This window comes from Theropithecus gelada, chromosome 1 (assembly GCF_003255815.1).
Source record: "Theropithecus gelada isolate Dixy chromosome 1, Tgel_1.0, whole genome shotgun sequence".
Classification (NCBI taxonomy): domain Eukaryota; kingdom Metazoa; phylum Chordata; class Mammalia; order Primates; family Cercopithecidae; genus Theropithecus; species Theropithecus gelada.
In genome coordinates this window covers 84,839,188-84,860,925 of record NC_037668.1, presented here as the reverse complement: position 1 = coordinate 84,860,925, position 21,738 = coordinate 84,839,188, and the positions used below count along the sequence as shown (strand labels likewise).

The 21,738-nt window shown below is 42.7% G+C and overlaps 2 protein-coding genes across 4 annotated transcripts in view; one reads left to right on the top strand and one right to left on the bottom strand.

Moving 5' to 3' along the window:
• The window catches only part of C8B (complement C8 beta chain), a 37,083-nt gene extending 27,267 nt beyond the window's left edge, over nt 1–9,816 (top strand). For all 3 annotated transcript variants that reach the window (XM_025396705.1, XM_025396694.1, XM_025396683.1), the window contains 3 exons: nt 5,533–5,686; nt 7,143–7,211; nt 9,468–9,816. In XM_025396705.1, the coding sequence (XP_025252490.1) occupies nt 5,533–5,686; nt 7,143–7,211; nt 9,468–9,622 (378 nt within the window). In that variant the 3' untranslated portion in view covers nt 9,623–9,816. The remainder of the gene's footprint in view (nt 1–5,532; nt 5,687–7,142; nt 7,212–9,467) is intronic.
• An 11,046-nt stretch (nt 9,817–20,862) lies between these two features.
• C8A (complement C8 alpha chain) overlaps nt 20,863–21,738 on the bottom strand; it is a 63,046-nt gene continuing 62,170 nt past the window's right edge. Inside the window, exon 11 of the mRNA XM_025401433.1 lies at nt 20,863–21,398. Coding sequence (XP_025257218.1) covers nt 21,247–21,398 — 152 coding nt within the window. The 3' untranslated portion in view covers nt 20,863–21,246. The remainder of the gene's footprint in view (nt 21,399–21,738) is intronic.

The following is a 21,738-nucleotide window of genomic DNA, read 5'->3' as shown; positions in this document are numbered from 1 at the left end:
TCAGGGATGTTTTGGGTGTGTTGCAGGAGTGGAAGAGGCAGGAGTGTTGAAGGTTTTCACACACCTCTGTACCTTCCCACCCTGAGTTGGAAATACACACTCTGGGCATGCCACTCTCACATGCATTTTTTTCTGGCAAGAGAAAACTGCAGATGGCTTCACATTATGTCAGAAAATTCATCTCCGCAAAGCCAGCTTACCAGGTAGCTGGACTGGCAATTGATTTCAGGACAGCAGAGCCCAGTAGACAAGCAATTTCTAGAGGCAATAGTTTCAGCCAAGGCTTAATTATGTAAACCAGTCTTCAAGATCAAGGCCTAAAACATGATTTCTATAGAAGCAGGTAGGCAGGGAAGGAGACCACAGAGGAACCCATTCTTAATGTTTAGTGGTAAACTTTACACATAGTTAGCTCTTTGTTCAAAGAAGACTTAAGAGACAGCAATGAACATAAAAAGATATTTTTGAACAGAAAAGATTGAAATTATGTTCATGCTATAGGAAATCATGATGTCTAAAAACACAGAAAAATAGAAGTAAATTTTAGAATACATTTTCTGTGATTATCATAAAATTCAAGGAAAAGAAGAATTTATGAAATAAAAGTTGAGGTGTTTAGACACTAATCAGGTGAAAAAGCAAGTGACTGAATACAGGAAACCAAACATACAACAGCAGAATTAAAGCCCACATTGGAAGCTATAAAGGACAGAACTGACATTGCAGAAAATTGAGACAGTGATGTGGAAGGTGTTATAAACATGTTCTTATAATGCAGAAGCAAGAGACAGGGAGATTAAAACAATGGCAGAAAAGAAATATGATGGACAGAGAGTACAGGAGTAGAAAGCTTAAAACACAGAGACTTCTTCCTAACAATGAGACAAGATTAAATGTGAAAACACATTAATCAAAAACATAAGAAGAGAATCTTCCCTGAGCTGATAATGCAGAATGAACAGCTCATTGAAAACTAAGCCAAAGTACTGAAAACAAAACAAAACCGAAACACATCCTGGTGAAAGTGTTTACTTTTAGGAACAAATATATCCTACAGGAATAAAAGTCAAACTGGCCCTAGAATTCTTTGCAGTGTGAAATGCTTAAAGAGAATGGAGCAACAACTATGGAGTCTTGAAGGAAAAACTTGTGGCCTAGTGAAATGGTCATTAATGGGTGAAGAATTCCAAAGAGATTTTAGATAGTAAAGGAGTCACATAAAAGGTTGCTAGATTTTGCAAATGAAAACACAGAAAGTTCAGTTAAATTTGAATTTCAGATAAATAAGGAATAATTTTTTAGTGTAAGTATCTCCCAAATATCACATGGGGTATACTTAAACTAAAAATATATATATTTGTTTTTTAATCTCATATTAAAATATAACTGAATGTCCTGTCTTTAACTGGTAATCCTAGTCACAAAGTCTGTCATCCATGTACATTTCTATGCTAGTCAGGATAGTTAGGTTGTGGGCTGGGTCCTAGGCTGGTGGAGAAGCCATTGTATGAATCACTGGCATCGCCCAGGGCAGGAGGGAAAAAATGTGGTAATATATGGTGCTCACACAGAGATCAGGATAGCCTACGTCCTGATGCAGAGAAACAATCTCCACATTTCAGTAGCTTGGTACCACAAAGCTTGTTTCTCAATCACATATGTCCAAAGTGTGTTGGCAAGGGGCATTTGCTCCATGTAGTTGCTCACAGATCCAGATGATGGGGCTGCATCTTGCCATGTGCTCCCAAGATCACCATAGCAGTGATAATAAAAGAGTGGGACAAGTCACCTCACTCTGTTTGGAAAGCCTCGACCTTGAAGTGACACTCTCTTCTCACCTGTCACTGGTTAAAACAAGTCACGTTGCAAACCTGCCTTCAAAGAGAGCAAGAATGGCAGCCTTACCATGTGCCCAGAAAGAAAAGAAGCTGAAGTATTTAATAAACTGTAATAATGACCCTCATACCTTTCTCAAAGCAAATTATTCAAAGATTTTCTCAAAGCAAATTACTCTGGTCCAGAGAGTGCTTAAAATATAAATGTTGTGGCAGCATATGCCTGGAAAGACAATGTTGGATTTGGACCGACAAAGCTCACCTGCAAGAATAAATTCTGAATTTCAAAAAGGAAAATCCGGCAGGTGCGGTGGTTCACACCTGTAATCCCAACACTGTGAGAGGCCAAGGAGGGTGGATGACGTGAGGTCAGGAGTTCAAGACCAGCCTGGCCAACATGGTGAAAACCATTTCTACTAAAAATAGAAAAATTAGCTGGGTTTGGTGGCGGGCACATGTAATCCAGCTACTCGGGAGGCTGAGGCAGGAGAATCTCTTGAACCTGGGAAGTTGAGGTTGCAGTGACCTGAGATGGTGCCATTGCACTCCAGCCTGGGTGACAGAGCAAGGCTCTGTCTCCAAAAAAAAGAAAAAAGAAAAAAGAAAAAGAAAAAAACAAAGAAAACCCTCGAATATAACTAAATGGCTGATAACACATCAAAAAAAATTTTACCACAAATGTGATCCTTAATATGTAAGGAAAGATAGTTTTGAAGAAAGAGACATCTCAAAGGAGATGAACACTTCTCAGTTGGTTTATAAAGATACAAAATGTTTAACTTCTGTAATCATAAAAAATAAAAATTAAAGTAACTACAATATTATATTCTACCTATTAAATGGACAGTGATTAAAAGTCTACAATAGTCACTGGAATTGACTGTGATGAGATGGATATTTCTGTCAAATAGGATGGGAATATAATCTGATACAATTCTTTAGGAACAGAATTTAAGTGGATATATCCAATATATTAAAAATGCTTATAGCTTTTCATCCAACAACCCCCAATGCAAAAATGTACTAAAGAAATAATTTGACAAGTTGGTAAAGATGTATGTGTAAAGGCATGTCTTCGTTTGTTATTTGAAGTAGCAAAATGGAAAAGAAAGAAAGGAAACTCTTGAGTCCTAAAGGCTCAAGAATAGAAAAAGAGTTGAATACATTGTGGCTCATCCATATAGAAGGATACTCTGAAGCTGTGAGAAGCCATTTTATCAAAGACGATGGAATCATGTGGGAAAATGCTCATATTCTGATGATAAGTGAAGAAAGTGAGATATAAAATTGCCCTTTTGCCACCAATTTGGTGTAAATAGTTACCTATTCATCCTTTGGATAGGTCCATCTATCTCCCCAAAAATATACACTGAAAGGAACAGACCACAGTGTTAACAGGTCACATCCTTTTTCCACCACTCACTAGCTTTGTGACTTTTGTGAATCTACTTAATGTCTCTGTGCCTCAGCTTTTTCACCTGTACAAGAAGGAAACAAAAGACTAACGACCTCATAAGATTGTTGTAAAGATTAAGTTAGATAATGTATGTGAAGTATTTAATTCAGCACCTAATAAATGCTAGCTATGGTAATAATTATTTGTTATCGCTAAGAACACCAAGGTTTAGTATAGAAACTTGTGTAGAGTTTAGGCGGTGCTCACCAGTTCTTTGCAGCAATATGATAAAAGAAAATTTTCACAAGGGCGGGTGTGCTAAGGATTCAATGATCAATGTGAGTGGTTAGAATTGTGTATTTGGGGGAGAGGTGGGAAAGAAAAGGAGGACAAAAGGTAAGGAGGGAGGAGCAAAAGGAGAGAAGAAAAAAGAGAAAAAAATGAGGAGCAAATCAAAGAACAGATGAATGTGCTATATTAAGTTTAAAAAGGAAATTTGGAGTCTTGAGGAGTTGCTGTTTGCAAGTCAAACCATAGCTTGCAAAATTTGGAGAAGCCTAGGAGGGAGATTGTAAATGGGAATAATCAAGCCATTTTTATCAATAATCACAGTGAAGTAGGAGGAAAAACACAGGTTTGGGAACCGAATTCTGGTAATACCATATTGTGAATTGATCAAATTACTTAGCCTCACCTGAAAATGGGGCTGATAATTGCTAGTTTGTGAGGACGAAGTAGGATCATATTTGTAGACCTCCACACAGCTCCCAGGACACAGTACATATGGAAGGTTCATTCCATTTTGGCCTCTGATTTCCTCTGTCTCCTGCAGCAAATCTCAGTGCTGGTAGGAAAATGCCTTTGTGGTTAATGGCAGCCTTTTAAGGTGCTTCGGGAGCAAAATCAGATTATTGGAGGAGCTCTTCATTGGTGTAAAGCAAGCTCCTCTCTTTCTGTCTCCAAACTCCCACCCCCATCGCTTGTGTGGCCAGCAGGTTGGATGGTTCTGCAAACAGCCTCTGGATCAATTCATTGACCACAAAATGGTGAGACAATGGGACCACCAAGGGGCCTTGCTTTGCCCACTGGAGCGAAGGTCAGCGTCAGATGCATTAAGAAATGGAAGCAATTTTCTTCCCAAGGGAGGCTTCTATTAGTCATGATTGCCTGCATTTAGACACACCCTAAACTCTCCAGGGCAGGATTAGGGCAGAATCACAAGCAAAAGCTGGAGAGGAACCTGGCCCTGGAGTTGCAACTTGAGTCAAGAGGAATAGAACATTTTAAACTATCTATTTGGACTGTCTGTGCCTCTGGTTTTTCTAACCCACAAACAATACCACATCTATCTGTGACATCTCCCTCTCAAACACAGCCATGCCCACCAAGTGAACAGCATCTGCTGATTCTTCCTCTATGCTTCTAACAGCCAAATCCTCTCATCCATGCCTCCTGCCATCACCTTAATGAGGCCTACCATCCCCCTACATCCATCCAGCCACTATATTCACTTAGCTGGGGGCTGGACTCTCCAAACACAGAGCTGAGATATTGCCCTGATCTCCAGGAGCTTACAATCTAATCAGAAAAGAAAAAAAAAAAAAAAAAAAAAAGGAACTCTGCACATAAAAAAAGAAAAAAAAAAAACAGTATTGACTATAAAGGAGCAGTAAAAAACCTGGGATTTGTTTCAGATGAGTAGTGCAGACAGTATCTTGAGTGATTAATGGAGGGAAGGTGTCCTGTGAGCTTTGGAGCTCTGGAAGGTTCCTGATGGTGACTCTTGCAGGATGGGCATGATTTTGATAGGTTTGGAGGGCATAGTGATGTTGGGACGGTACTCCTATAATCCTTCCAAAGAGCTGCTGGAAAATCACCTTCTCTGCCCCACCAAAGATAGATGAACCATCCACTCCTTTCTGCTCTCACCTGCTTCTTTCTGCAAGTTTCTGCTCTTGCCTGTAACCACCATGTGGTAACCATCTGTTGGTATGTTTGTCTCTGTCTCTCTCGATTCTGAGTTCCTTGACAGCAGGGATTTTATCTTACCCTTTTTTTTCTTTGCTTAATGCCTAGCACTTAGTAAGCATTCTCGGTGTTTGTTGACCTGAACTTGAGTAAGCTAATTTGTGTATATCGGGTAAGGGGAAGCAGAGAGAAGATGGGAGATCTATCTAGTTTCATAGGAACCCACATGTGGTCTCTGTGCACTGATCCCGGTCCATTCCTTTGTAGTTTTGCTTTACACTTCTACTTGATAAATGTTTTTCTCTTTAAATAAATGCCCTTTTCTCTTTCCAGGTGGAGCCTTTGTACGAACTAGTGACAGCCACAGATTTTGCCTATTCCAGCACAGTGAAGCAGAATATGAAACAGGCGCTGGAGGAGTTCCAGAAGGAAGTTAGTTCCTGCCACTGTGCTCCCTGTCAAGGGAATGGAGTCCCTGTCCTGAAAGGTACTACTTTCAGGCAGCCAGTGTCCCTGGTGCAAGCCATAATCTGAAGCAGGCTGGGGGCCAGCCATTTGCCTGCTTCTATTTACCAAGAAGTCAGAATTTAGTCCACCAGGAGAAACTACTCTGGCTGTCAGTATACCTGGGTTCTAGCCCCAAGGGTTACTGTGGGTGACAGCATCATTAAGCTGAAGACAGGAGCAGGCTGAGACCCTGTGGTCCACAGCAAGGAGTGGGAATAGAGTCAGAGTGTCTCTACCCAGAAGATGGCCTGGGCTGAGTAGGAGAAGCCCTTTGCGCATGTCCTGACTAATATGTAATAAGATTTGTGGGTAGCAGCAAGGATGGGCCACTAGAACTTGATTGTTAAACTCAAGAAACATGCCTGGGGTCACTGCAGTGGGCAGGGCAGACTGGGAGGGGTGAAAGCCTGGGATCTTATGCTCCTGTTGTGATAGGTTAGCAAGACTCTAAAAAAGAGGCCAGCCCAGCACACAAAACAGGGCATCAGGAGCAACTGGTTACAGCAAATCCCAGCCCAGGAATCAGCTGGAGTCAAGGCAGAGCCCATGTGAATGAAGTTAGCTCAATGGAAGGGACAAAGAAGAAGGCATACTCTCAGGCAGAAAGAGTCCAGTTGCCAGACTGGGATTAAGGAATATGTCTCTGGCTCTTTGGACAGGATGGACATGAGCAGAGAAGACATAAGTGAGAGCATACGGCCTAGAGGTTCTGCTATCAGCACAAGGACCCCTATGTGAGGGTTAGTTCTGCAGCAAATGGAATCAGCTCATCAGCTCAAGATTTTAATCTAGGGTTGCTGAACTCTCCCTTGCCTTGTGTGAAATTTGGACCCAGAAACTTGGACCCACCTGAGGCTATAGAGTGAAGGTGAGGGAGAATATGGAGCCAGAGACTGGGGTGCTTGCAGGGCCTGACCTATGGTGGGCAATCCTGTAAAGAGATTTCTTGTGATTCAGATGAGAAGTTCCTTGACAGATTGCAAATTCGCATAGGGAATCACTTCCAAGGAGTCAGAACTGGCCAAAAGTCAGATGAGACATCTAAGAGTAATGAGTTCCCCATCCTTGAGGTATTCAAGCCTAGGCTAGGCAATTATTTGGGATGAAGTTGAACATCAATGACAATTGGCCTCAGTGACTGCTAATGTAGCTTTCGACACTGAAAGCATTTAAGAATGGGTCAAATGTCAGCTAATGAGTAATTGTCCTCAACAACTCTATATATTCCCAGGGATGGCAATAAACACCCCTTCATGGCAAAGGCCCTTAGGAAAGGAGTAGGTATTCCTGGCACTGAACCTGCCCTTAGCAAGTTATTTAACTAAATATGTGCTCTGTTTTAACCTGATGGAACTGCAGTGATGTGCAGGGCTGAGCTCCAGGAGTTCTTTGCTCCACCTGGCATGATTCACACTTTCTCTGCCTTGTCTTCTCAGGATCACGCTGTGACTGCATCTGTCCTGTTGGATCCCAAGGCCTAGCCTGTGAGGTCTCCTATCGGAAGAGTAAGTTGATTGGAAAAGGAACTCTGGGGAGGTCCAGAGAATAATTCACCAGAACAAGAGCAAGGTGCGGGTGTGGACTGTGGGGCTGGATACTAAGAAACCCGAGATCCATCCTGCTTAAACTCAGCTTGGGTTGAAATTCTACCTCCATCATTTAATAACTGATGCATTGATTGTTACTCATTTCATTATTTTTACAACACAGAGTGCTTCATGTTAGAGAAATATCAATGCGTGGCTTTTGTAAGCTATCTCTTTGGATCATTCTGGAATGCTTACCCTCTTTTTCTGCTTAGTATGCTCCCATTCAGCCCTCAAATTCCAGCATGGATGCCCCCTCCTCCGTAAAAAATTCCTCTAATCCCCAAAGAATTAGCTAATTCCTCCTGCTGGCTCCCCCGGGACTTTGAACATGTATCTATTATAGCTCTTTGTGCCTTGTACTTTGGGTTGATGTGTCTATCTAGCTCCCCTGCACCTGTGAGTAGGGACCATATCCCATTTACCTCTGTGTCTCAGTAGCCAGGCACAGCTGCTGCTCAGTGATAATAGTTGAATTAACAAATGAAAGACTTGGCTATCATTTAGATCCCTTCCAGCTCTCAAATTCTTTGGCCAGTTTAACACAGAAGAGTTCTCAACCTTTCACTCCTCTCTCACTTCTATTCCTTTCTGTGACTTTTTGGTGATACTGTTCAATATGGAAATGGCACATGTAAAACAAACAACGAACATTTACTGGACACTTTACTATATACTAGACACCTTGCTGAGTGCTTGAACTCAGCTTGAGTTGAAATTCCATCTCCATCATTTAATAACTGACCTTGAGCAAGATGCTCGGCCTCTTTATGCCTCGGTTTTTGTGCCTGTAAGATGAATATGATCATATTAACTACCTCATAGAGTTGTCTTGAGTTTGTAACGAGGCATATAAAGCATTTGGAATGATACCTTACACATTGTAAAAGCAAGATAACATTGGTTGCTTTTTAAAGAGCACATTGTTACTTTGTATCTTATATATATTAAATTCTTTAATCCTCACAACAACCCCATGAAGTAGATATTATTGATATTCCCATTTTATGGATGAAGAAACTGAGGTTCAATGGTCACTCACTAACATGCCCAATAGTCACGCAGTTAGGAAGTATAGAAACCGAGGTTCAGGTCCAGTGGGTCTGCCCCCACAGCCTTTGATCATAACTCCTGCCTGCACTCTTATGTTCCCAGTGAAACACTCAAGGTTGTCCACCCTCTCGTCTTGCACCTCAACCATGCCCGTAGCAGTCGTCTTCCCAGTGAGTCTGCAGTCACACAACCACAGGGTTCCTATTGGCTGGAGGAGCCCTTGGGAACCATGCACTCCAGCTCTCTTATTTTTCAAATGGAGAGGCCCAGAGTTATTTAATTTACCCAGAATTACACTGTGAGGTAGTGGCATAGCTGGACACACGATATATCGTGATGGAAGTGATTGATGACTTGCCAATCTCACCAACAATCAAAAATCCTCAAGTGAAAGCAAAGTGTCAGAATGTGGAAAGCACTGGTGTCTGTTGTCACCTCATCTATACCATCCATTGCTCATAGTAGATAACACAGCTCCATTATATAGGCTGAGAAGAAGGTAACTGTCCAGCATCCTATAGCTGGGATCTGTCTAAACTGGAAACCATTCATTCATTTATTTATTCATCCATTCATCCACTCAACACATGTTTAGCAAGGGCCTCCTGTGTGCCAGCCTAGCTGCTGGGTGAGCAAATCAGATATAGCCCCTGTCACAATGGATATTTTGCTTTGGAAAGGAAGGCCAATATCATTTGAATTGTCCCATAAAGTTCTTTAAAGTTTAAATTGTAACAACTGCTACAAAATGCTCAGAGAACTTAAAATATGGGAACTGATGGAAAGTTAGGAGTCACAGGGAACTGATAGGGAGTTGGGGAGTCAGATAAGCTTTTCCCAAGGAAATAACACTTTTACTAAGATCTGAGGGGTGAATTGGATTGACCAGGTGAGTAGAGGAGGGAAGAGTGTTCTGGGCAAGGGGGAAAGCCTATGCAAAGGCCCTGTGGTAGGCAGGAGCATGACAAGTACAATGGCCAGGAAGATGGCCAGTCAACTGCAGCAGGAAGCTTAGAGATTCAGACTCCCAAAGCCTTTTGGCTTGCATACTTCACCCAACCCCAGTAAGGCACCAGAATATAAGAAGGGCTAATTGATGTTTGTTGACCTTCTTTCTTATAGATATCCCCACTGATGGGAAGTGGAATTGCTGGTCAAGTTGGTCTTCATGCTCTGGAGGACGTAAGACAAGACAAAGGCAGTGTAACAATCCACCTCCTCAAAATGGGGGCAGCCCCTGCTCAGGCCCTGCTTCAGAAACACTTGACTGCTCCTAGCAGATAATACAGCAGTGGGCTACATACTGTGAGAGCTCTGAGCCCTCAAGTACTCAGGCCAGCTCACCCCTACACCAGTTTCCACCTGGGGTTCATGTGAGGGCAAAAGGCAGTGCCATGCAGGCTGTTTAAAATAAAGATATTAGCTTGCAAAATGCCAGTTGATTTAAATAAATACTGAGTTAAAGGCTTAAGCATCTTTGTAATCCTCACCTTACTCACTCTACAACTTTATTTCCCTCATATTGACTACCAGCCAGGAATTGTGTTGGAAGTTGTTCACATTTCACTTCCACTTTCTAGCTGCGACTGGCATATAGTAGGTGCTTAATAATGAATCGATGAATGAATATTGTGTACTTTCCTTGATGAGTACAAAGTCTTGTTCAATAATAATAGTAGTTCCTGTTTATTGGATGACTACTATATGTCAGCCATGGATTCTGTGTATTAATTCCTTCCGTCCTCATGACAGTCTTATAAGGTAGATGCCAGAACAGCTGGGGGAACTGAGGCTTACAGCACTTAAGCAATTTGTCCATTGTTACACAGTTAGAAAGCGGCAGACCTGGGCTGCAAATTCAGGCTCTAGAATTTTAAATTCTTAACTATGATGCTCTCTTACCTCTCAGTAAATGAGTATCTGATTAACAAAGAGTTTTTCATGAAATAAAATGCAACAGAAATTACTGTGTCTGTGTCTGTGTCTGTGTGTGTGTCTGTGTGTGTGTGTGTGTGTGTGTGTGTGATTGACAAATCTCCAGCCACTCCCTTCTGAGGAGAGAGGATCCTGGTCCCCCAGCTCACTTTGATGCTGAGTATAGGAAGGGTGTGATTGTGCATGTTGGAAGCAGGAGTTCTGGGGCAGAGTGGAATTGTTGTGCTTAATAAAGGAGTGGCAAGGTGGGTTCCCAGGGAAGATCCTGAGCTGGAGACAAGAGCCAGGGAAACTGATCCCTGAAGGAGAGAAAGTTGAAAAAGAAGAGAAGATCATGGTGGCTGGAAGAGGAAACACGTGAAAGAGAATTTTAAGTTGATGGTTGTGGGGTAATGTGCAAAATAAACTGTTCCCTACCTCCCCCATGAAACTGTCTGTACATTCTACTTTGCTCACTTATGCCCTTGTGCAAATACCATTTTGGGGGTAGGGCGGAAGGCTTGAAGAAGAGAATAAGACAATTTTTCTCTGGGCTACCAGAAATAAAATTTTGATTTTCTAGATTGTCAAGTGAGCATTTAAGCTTTATTTCTCTCATTCATTCCATCATATTAAAACATCCTGTAAGATTTTCTTTGCTCTTGGGCCCCTCCTGTCTGATTTAAGTACTTCAGGTGAATTTGTTGAAATAAAGTTGGTGGAGTAAAAAGCAGTTGGTTAAAGGTGAATTGGTTCATCCTATTGATTCAACCCATTGATTTTCAGCCAAATCATTTGCTTGGAGTTTACCACTGGGGTTTGATGCTGGGGCCTGAGACCTTAACATGTGACACCAAGCTTTGGTTACTGGCACACAGCAATCTCACCCAACCAGCTGTCTGGAATTGAGTCCATAGAACAGCCATCAGAAGGAGCTTCTATTGTACTGCTAGGGGTTCTTCCAGCAAGTGCGGTGATCCTGCCTGCCTTCCTGCAACCCCGTGGCCCCTGCAATTCAGCTGACGGGTCTGGGCCCTTGTTTGGTTTAATATTATTGCTTTGCCGTCTGCTGTTATTTCAACAGGATAATCCAATAATGTTTTATCTCTTTCATTATACTGAAGCCGTATAATTTTCTTGAGTTATAATCTATCTTCTTTTAAGATTCCCCTGAGACAGGGAAGAGCGGTTCTGTCTTTGCTTGATGGGAGGCTCCCATGAAGCTGACACTAGCACGCTGAAGCGAGCGCTGCCAAATTAAATTCTGAATCTCAATCACAGCCACTGTTTCTAATGGGAAATTTGAGTTGATTATGGAGATGACAGCCCAGGTTCACATTTATTGCATTTAGCAGAAATTGTTTATCCTATTAAATACGGTCTTGAAGGAGCGACAATTGAATTTCGGAGCACCAGTGAATACCCGGGTGACGCCCAGGCATTGCTAAACTGCGTAATAATTATATTCTTATTTGTAGGCTGAACTTCCCCACGTGGCTCTTTCTGCAAACAAATGCATTTTGGAGGAGGCTGAAACATAATGCAAGAATTAAACAAAATAAATGCAAACTGTGCTTTTGGAAAATCTTGGCAACTGTGGCTTTCACTGGTGTACCGGTGAAGGAGCTGCAGTATTCGAGGGGCAGAGTCCAGGCAGGACAGTTTGGCTGTGGTCCTGGAAGCTTGAACACAGCACAAGATGCCTGGATGTGGGAGATTTTTGCATCCCAGAACATAAATCTTTGAAATGCTTTTAGCTCCATGTGCTTAATGTCCAAGTGGTAGGCTTTTCGTGTGACCTTGGACTAATAACATAACTTCTGTGGGAATAATAATTATTATAATTAGTTTAACAATAGTAATAATAATAATAGCTGCCAATTATAGAGTGCTTCCCAATTTATGAAGTCTTTTAACCTACATTATGTTATTTAATCTTCATCTGAATTTCATAAGGTAGATATTAATACGATCATTGGATGACAAGTAGAGAAAGCTTAGAATGGAAACTCGATCCTTATGACTAATGAGTCAACTATAGAAGTTAGGATGGGATACAGAGGTCAGGAGAAAGAGCACTTGCTGGCAGAGAATCCAGATAGAAGGAAAAGTCATCTCTGTCTTCAAGAAGAGGACTCTGGCCTGCTCCCAAGTACTTATAAAAAAAAAATCCTCAGGAGAAAGTGGGCCTGGCACAGAAAGCCCTTGGGGACATTAGCCTGGTGACCTTCATGATCTGCACCTTGGTGTAAAAACATACTGGTCATAGGATCTTGCACACAGCAGCCCCTCCACTCGCCCTCCTGTTGAGGCCAATTCCTCACTCATCCTCCAGGTCTCAGCTATCTCTTCTTTCCTACAGCCTTCCTTGCTTCCATTAGGTTAAGAAAGAGATGTCTACTCTCTCTGTTTTCATTTCACTCTGTACTTCTGCCATCATAATAGAAGTAAGTCTGAAAGTCTGAAAATAGAGATAATATTTCGTTTTACAGATTGAAGATGTCCTTAATGACATCATGTCTACTCACCAATGTTTCTAGACTTTGCAGACATTGTATAATTTACTTGCTGCTTATTCTTTCTCAAATATGGCATCCATGAAGGCAGGGACAGTATCTACTGTGCTAATATATCCCAACTTCTAAGTTTAGTGACTGGCACAAGTAGACCATCAATAAATAATTGTGTAACTAACGAATTAATGAAAGGAATAAGTAGGGCCTAGGGAAGAACTTTCTCATGCTGGTGAGAACCTTTAGTGAATTTGTGGTACATGATAGTGGTATCATGAGCGGAGGGGCAGAGCAACCCCTACGATAGGGGCAACCCATATAGTAGTGAAGGATAGGCACTTTCAACTGGCTTTGTGGGCAGCAGTGCAAGAGCAAAGTGAAATAAAAGGGAAGAAAAAACAGCTGATGTCATGAAGGGACTGATAATACCTGTTTGGAGATTTTATTGTTGACACCTCCTGGGGACAGCCAGGAATCCCCAAGGAAGCTCTGCCAAGGAAGGGAACAAAATCTCTGCAATTCTTAGTGGAGCAAACCTGAGAAGCACGTTGACAGGTTGATGAGAAAACCAAGGCTCAAGAGATTTTAAAAGGCCTGCCTACTACGTGGCAGAGGTAGGAAAGAGGAACTGAAAAAAATCATCTTGCAACATTCTGCTTCACCCTCAGTGTTCTCATCTCTACATTAGTTTTAAACCTAGAATGGCCACAAAAAAACCTAATGGCAACACATTAGCATAGGGCATATTAGGTCTTTGAGATTCTCTGTTTATTGAATGTTGGCACAAATCAGATTTTTCTATGTTGTATTTTCTTCTTTGAGTTATTCTTAAATGTTAGGCCAGATTCCAATAATGAGGTATTCAGAAACTCAGGGATCTGTTTATGGAGATACTGGGGGTGTTGTCACAACCTCTTAGGCAAAACTGGAAGGACAGCATAGAGACAGGCCAAACAGCATAGTGCTTGGAAGCCAGACTGCTGACGTTTGAAGCCTGGCTCTGTGACTTAATGCCTTGTGGCCTTATACAAGTTATGTACCTGTCTGTGTCTCCATTTCCTCATTTGTAAGATGGGGATGGTGGCAGTGTCAGCCTCCTAGGGTGTTGTGAACATTATATGAATTACTGCATTTAGGAGAGCACCCTGAACCTAGTAAGCATTCCATAATTAGCTATGTCATTACTATCATCATTTCCAGGGATTTTCAAAACATCAACAAGAACCACAGTTTGGTTATTTTTTAGGTCATTTAAAACTGCTTTACAGACATTTCAGTGTAAAACCCACTATATCATACAAGAACAAAAAGACATAAAATAGCTTAGCTCCTAGGGAATGTCTTAATAAAGGACATGGATGATTTTTATATCCCAAGCTCTGGGTTATTAAGGAAAAATGTATCAGCATAACAACTAATATTTGCAGAGGGCATTACCAGTTACAAAGAACTTTCACATACCTAATCCAGCTTAATCCTCTCAATGCCTGCAACAGGAAGGATTTATTATCTGCCTTTGACAGGTGATGAGACAGAGCCTCGGAGAACCTGAGTGATTTGCCCAAGACCACACAGTTTGAAAGCAGCAGAGCTCAGTCCAAGAGCTGCAGGCTCTGTCCTCATGTCTCCCACAACAGCAGAGGTAGATCCAGCTTCATCTGTAGGGCAAATGCCCACCTGCCTGCTTACATAGAAGGGGCAGAGAAAGGCCCTTCATCTGACATCCCTGCAGCAGAGAAACTGAGCAGGTTTGGAAGGTTTTGCAGTAGACAGACAGGTGTAACACCCAACGCCATTACTTCCTAGCTGTGTGGCTTGAATCAGGTCACTTTTCCTTTCTTGGCCTCAGTGTCCTCGTCAGAAAATGAGACTGTTAATCTTCAGGGCACAAGTGTGAGGATTAACATTCTTGGGTGCTGAACAAAACAGTCCTACCTAACTTCTGCCTCTTTTTACCCTGCCTAGCATCTGTCCCTTTGGGCAGGTGGATGCATTTCACCAAAAGAAGAACGAAAAGAAATAGTGATTGCATTTATAGTGAGGAATTCTCAGAGGATTGTCAAAGGGAGTCAAGTGGCTAGTCTGACATTCACCTCTGTGTAGGAGGCCGTGCCGGAGGCTGGGTACTTCCATTATCGCTACTGGCTGCATCCACCAGTTATCTCGAGTCTACACCTTGCAACCCCAGGTGTTCCTTCATCCATCATTGGCCATTGTTTATATTCACTCCTCCTTCCCTCACCACCTCCTGCCAGATGACTCCTTGTTAATAAGCCAGTTTGCTCACATCCTGAAAACTATCTGATTCTGGCCCCTTTTATCCCAAACACCGCCCATCCATCAAATGCTTGCTCCACATGCTTGGTTAGGAAAATGGGAACTGGGGAGGGAGACAAATCATAGATAAAACTTCTTAGCTGCTATCTCTAAAGAAATAGAATGGATAAATAGATCTGTCAGACATGTATCATGCCACTGGTCAGCAGAGTTCATTTGTTATAAACAGGTTAGGACGGGAGGATTTATCTCACATTTTAGGCTGTTAATATAGAAGGGAAACATATTTTCCTTTATCTCTCCCAGGGGAAATCCTAAGACCGTGAATGAGGAATTTTTAACTCGATTTGATGGACTTCCCTTCACTAAGGTGAAAAGGGTGGGCTCTCTCTTGAATTTGTGCAGCCTTCAGGAACGGTGTGGGCTCGGCTGTCCTCTGACATACCAAGAAGGTTGCAGGACTCAGGAGTCCTGTGAAAGTGTCTTTCATTAGGTTTCCTCTCACAAGTTTCTGCAGGCTAGACACTAAAACCATTCTAGAGTCTTTGCCTCCAGCACAGAGAAACCAGAGACAACAGCAGCCAACAAACTTTCCCTGGAAAATTCCTATGTACCAAGTATGATGCTAGGTGCTAGGGCTTCAACGGTAAATAGGATTCCCCACTTGCCCTGCAAGAAGTCACTGGGTGGGGTAGACACACAACTAGGCTACAGGGATGGAGCATGGAAAGTGCTGGAATACAGAGCTGTGTGAGGGAAGAGGACCTGATGAAGTGTGGGGTAATGGAAGGGGTCAAGGTTGGTTTTCTGGATGAATGGACACCTTAACCTATGCCCAGGAAAGTGCTGGTGAGGGGCTAGGAGAAGATGAGAGCTGAGAAGTGGGAGTCGGGTAGTTCTTCCAGGAGTAGTATGTGCAAAAGCTGGAGGCAACAGAAGGCCTGACCTATTTGGGGAACTAAATTGGAAATAGTTCTTTAATTCAATAAATGTTTACTGAATCCCTACTAAGGCTAAATACTATTTGGTACTGGGGATCTAACCATGAAAAGGCTTGCTTAATAATGGGAGGAGTCGTACTGTCTTACATTTCAGACTGCTGTAGAAGAAGACAATAAACTGGATGGCTTAAACAACAGACATTTATTTCTCACAGTTCTGGAGACTGGCAATTCCAAGAGCAAGACTGGCAATGCCAGCCCATTCAGTGTCTGATGAGTCACTCTTTCTGGTTTGCAGACCACTATCTTCTTGTTGTATCCCTCACATGGCAGATTGCAGAGAGAAGCAAGCTCTCTGGTGTCTGTCCTTATAAGGGCACTAATCACATCATGAGGACTCCATCTTCATGACTTAAGCACTCCCAAAGGCCCCACCTCCTAATACTATCCCATTAGGGATTAGGATTTCCACATAGGAATTTGGGGGTACACAAACATGCAGTCCATAACATATGAGAAGAAAAAAAGAACAAACAAACAAATCTATAATGTCAGGTAATGGTAATTCTGTATGAGAAAAATAAATGAAAAGGGTGAGCCTCTTTACACAGGGTGGACAGATAATGTCTTTGCAGAGGTGACACTTGAGCAAAGACTTGAATGAAATGAGGAAGTGAGCTGTGGATGAGCTCATTTAGATGGTGAGCATCTCAGGCAGAGAGGACAGCAGGTGCAAAGGTCCTGAGGAGGGGAGGGTCTGGTGTGCATGAGGAGTGGCAAAAGGGCCTGCATGACTGGAGCAGTATCATTGAGAGAAGAACTGAAGGGAAGGAAAAGAGAGGGAGCCAAGGGCTAGTTACACAGATCTTTGTTCCTCGCATCAGGGGCAATAGATTTCTAGCACAATTGGCTCATAGAGTCTGAACAGAGAGATAAAGGTGGAGGGGTACAACAGCCTTAGAGATGTGCTTTATGAATCCAGTTTGAAATTTGTGGCCTTTATAACAATAGCTGTGGGCTTGCTGAAAGCCCAAGAGTAGCCCAGGGTAATCAGGAAAGGGGCTGTCTGTAGGAATCTCCCTGGGACCGAGCACTGGCTGCCCTCAGGAAAGGCCCAGTGACCAAACTGGAATTCCAAACTCAGTCATCTCCAGCCTGACAAACTCCAGCATCATTACCCAAATTGCTGAGCAAAAATTGCCCCACACTCTATCTCCTGGTTTTCCAGCTCTGTCACTTGGCACCATTCCCCTGCACAATCGGGCCCCTCCCTCTGCTTTCTTTGATGCTCCAGCTCTCATTGTGTCTGAGATTCTGCTGGCCATGTCCTGGCTGCCTGCTCTGCTCCCACAGCTGGTTATCCCCGACAGGTCCCTGGACTTCCTGCCGCCTGGGACCTATTGCCATTGTTCACAGTTCTGCTTTACCAGACTGCATTCTTCCAGGGATGGGACCATGTCTGATCCTTTTCTGAACCTCCAGCACCCAGATGGGGCCTGCACAAGAGATCTCCAGCGAGTATTTTGCCCATTTCTGAAGTGAAGGAGTAGCACCATAAATTTTCTTCATGCCATTGCTCTAATCCATATCACATCCCCTTCCTCTCACGGCACTCAATGGCTTCACTTTGCCATCTCTCATTTCTGCAATGTGGCTTTTGAAGCCTACCCTTTCTCTCTGTCCATTTTCTTCACCCTAAAGGCATATAGTTCAGAAGAGATTCATTGAATGCTGAACTCTTTAGATCTTCCTTTCTCACAAAGAAGAAAAAAAAAGAAAAAAGCCTCTCCTTATTGCTTTTTATTCTGTCATTAATTTACTTTTCAAAAGACACCTTGTCAAGCTGAAGATTATATCTTTAAACCATGTATTTACACCCACTACCTATAAAACCTTAGATTATAGATCTTCTGAAAAGACCTAAGGGAAAATGCATTGGATGAGCTTTATGCTTTTTGCTTTGTGAGAGCCATTCTTGAAGAGGGAAAGCTGCTGATGTAGTAAAGGGTTGCTATGCTTGAAACTGCCACTGTATTTTAATTTTTAAAGCTCCTGGGGATGTAGCATCCTCAGAGGAGTGGGACAGATGCTGGCTTGGGTTCTCTGGCTCAGAAGATAGGAAGATGGCTTTGCTCAGCCGGTGGTTTTGGCTCACAGATGATTCAGGCAATTACTTCATCTCAAAGTTCTCATCTTTTGCCCAGATTACTATGCTTACCTCCTGATGAGCCTCCCTGCCTCTGGTTTCTTTCCCTCCCCTGTGCCCCACACACTATTCTCCAAATCCCTCCACCGACAGACAAGAGGAAAGGGTGGGTGGAGGAAATGGAAGCATGTGTTTGACGCGTTCAAACCCTGGCCTGCTCTGTGGCCCATGAGGCTCAACCTTGCTGCGATTCAGTTTCTTGGCTGCACAATAGGGCACAGAAAATAAACCTTAAGAGATCTTGCACAGGACTAGTTAAAATAGCACAAATAACCTTGCTGTCTCTGCCTTTTTGTTTTGTCACAGACCCCGTTCCCCATGCACATATAATGATTGCTCCACTCTCAGGAGCCTCAAGCTTGGCTGCACTTGGAATCACCTGGGGAACTTTTAAAACTAAGGCTGTCAGGCCAGGCACAGTGGCTTACGTCTGTAATCCCAGCACTCTGGGAGGCCGAGGTGGGTGGATCACCTGAGGTCAGGAGTTTGAGACCAGCCTGACCAATATGGCGAAACCTCATCTCTACTAAAAATACAAAAATTAGCTGGGCATCATGGTGGCGTGCACCTGCAGTCCCAGCTACTGAGGAGGCTGAGTCAAGAGAATCGCTTGAACCCCAAAGGCAGAGGTTGCATTGAGCCAAGATTACACCATTGTACTCCAGCCTGGAGACTCTGTCTCAAAACAAACAAAAAACACCAACAAAAGAAAACCCGAAAAACTACGGATGTCTGGTCCCTACCCCCAGTGATTAAGATTTAATTGGTTTGGGGTGCAGCCTGTAGACATCAGGGTTTTAAAAACTCCTCAGGTGATTGTAACATACAACCAAGTTTAAGAACCACTGTTTTTAGGTCAAGATCAAATGCTCTCTTTAAAGTGCTCACGTGGCCTGGTCAATTTGGCCCTTGGTCACTTTCTAGCATGAAACTGCCACTACTCAGTAAATAATGAATGTAGGTTAATTATTAATATAAGTTAAAAAGCAAAAAGCAAATTAATGACAGGATGGAAGGCAATAAGAGTCTTTTTTCTTTTCTCAGACAGAAGATCTAAAGAGTTCAGAAATCAACTTCTAAATCACATTCTTTAATTAATAATAGTCTTAATAATGATGATGATAAGGGTGAGGCTAATAATGTCCTGTATGACAGGCATGGTGCCAAGTGTTTTATATGCCTTATTTTATTTACATGCATTATTTTCCCCACTCCCCATTCCTGACACATACGCACCTGCACACACCCTCAATTGTCTTTCTCACTTTCAGACTTTGTCTCATGTTGAATTTCTGTCTGAGAGATCTCCTCCCTCTTTGCCTACTTGAAAAGTCCTTCAGGGCCTGGGGCAAGCCCCATGCCATCCACAATACACACACTCATGGAAAGGTAAATCTCTCTCCTACCTGGCCTCCTTCAGCACTTATTTTGTGTGCTACATATTTTAGCTTTAACTCAACAATTAATTTCCCTAAAGTCTCCTCTAGTTGTTTCGTATACATAATTCTTATTCTTACTTTAACAAGATTGAGGACTGTGGAATGACTTGAAGCATCAATATATATGTTAGTTACCAGACGTTTCTTGAGTGCCTACTATGCACTAGGATTGTAGATTTGGCTTTCAAGGAGCTCACAATCTAATACAGGAAACTGACGGATAAACAGAAAATTCAGTGCTACCTAAAATGTTCTCTATTTGAGGCATGACTGGAGTGCTGTGGGATTCTGAGGCTGGCTGGTGTGATTGGCCTCCCCTAGAGATGGGTTGGAGAAGGTGGATTGATTGTCACTAGCTGGCCTCTTCAAATCCACTCTCCACTCTGGGAGACTGACCAATGTGCTCCTCATCTATGAACTGACTCTTCAATTCATTCACTTATTTAATCACAGCTACTTACTAAGTCCCTGCTACATGTAAGACACAAGCCTGACCTCAGGGGCTACAGTGCTAAACAAAACAAACTTGACTTCTGCCCTCAAGATTATTATCTCTTAGGAAGAGATAGATCTTAAATAGTCACAGGAGATGTGGGGTTAAATATATATGCTATGATCTGAACATGGTCCCTTCAAAATTCAAATGTTGAAATTCTAACCCCAAAGTGATGGCATGAGGAGGTGGGAAATTCAGAAAGTGACTAGGTCATGAGAATGGAGCCCTCATGAATGGGATTAGTGCCCTTAAAGAACGGACCTAAGAGACTGCCTAGCCCCTTCTGCCATGTAAGGACACAGCAGTAAGACAGTCCTGTAAAAACTAAGAAGTGGGCCCTTACCAAACACTGAATCTGCCTTGATCTTGGACTTCCCAGCCTCCAGAACTGTGAGAAATAAATTTCTGTTGTTTATAAGCCACCTAGTTTATGGCTTTTTGTTATAGCAGCCCAAATAGACTAAGATAATATAATTACTAGTTATGAAAATTGCAATGAAGGAAAAGAAGTGTTCCATAAGAAAATAATTAGAAGAAATGTCACATTTGTGGTAAGAACTTAAGGGAACTAGAGAGATTAATTGAATTAATAAATGAGTTCAAATGAAGGAAAATTGAAATAACTCAATTTTTAATATTTTTCTCATTATTTCAGAGTGTCTGCTTACCCTACCAATTAATAATGTTTCCATGAAAGAACAAATACTGTTATCAAAGAACTAAGAGAATTCTCATCCTACTTTGTTTAATTGGGCGTTGATTGTTTCAGGTGTCTGCTTGCTTTGTCTCTAACATTCTGTAAGTTCTCCCTGGTCATGGATTAAGTTTTCTCAGTTTTCTATTTTACTTTATTTTTTTGATGATCCAAGGTGCTGTGAGCAGGACAGAGCTTCTAGTTAACAGTCAACATCCAGTTGCTGAATAAAATGATTGAGTTTTGTAAGTAATAGAGTAGTTGGCTGTAGATAGCAAAACCTAGTCTTAGGCCTGGAAGCTGGCAGAACAAAGAAAAAAGTGTGCTGATTTTCATTGTCTCTCAGTCGAAAGAAGTCTTTATCCAATAGTCAGTGCAGGGGCGATTCACAGCATCTGGTCCAGCCCGTGCTCAGAGGCCCTCAGCAAGCCTGCGTTTGTACTTTCCGCCCTGGACACGAGGCCCCTCCATTCTGAGGCGCGGGATTGTCACACTCTCTTCTCCTTTCCTGGGTGCCTGTTCTGCACACAGACCAGGAGCTCCAGCAACTCCAGCTCCCATCTGCTTTGGCTCCTGCGGAGGAGGTTTCCCAGGGAGGAGGAGGTTAGCATATGGTCAAGAAGGAAGTGCCTGTCTGGTGATGAACAGGGAGGGGTGGGGTGGGACCCTTGGGAGACAGACTGGCCTCCCCTCCTTTGGTTGACTGCAGCTTGTTGGAGGTACCTACGGATAAGGCACATAGGGTCTTTGCTTCTTTGCTAGTCCGGATGTAGCAAGGGCAGTTTCACTGTGGAGACCATGGCAGACAGGCTTTTAATTGTCCCTGGGGGCTCTGCCCAGGGGGTTGCAGAGCTACTACTAAGGAGGGAGGGCCATCCTGTTGCCTGAAAGTGGTCTGCAATCCCTTCTTGGG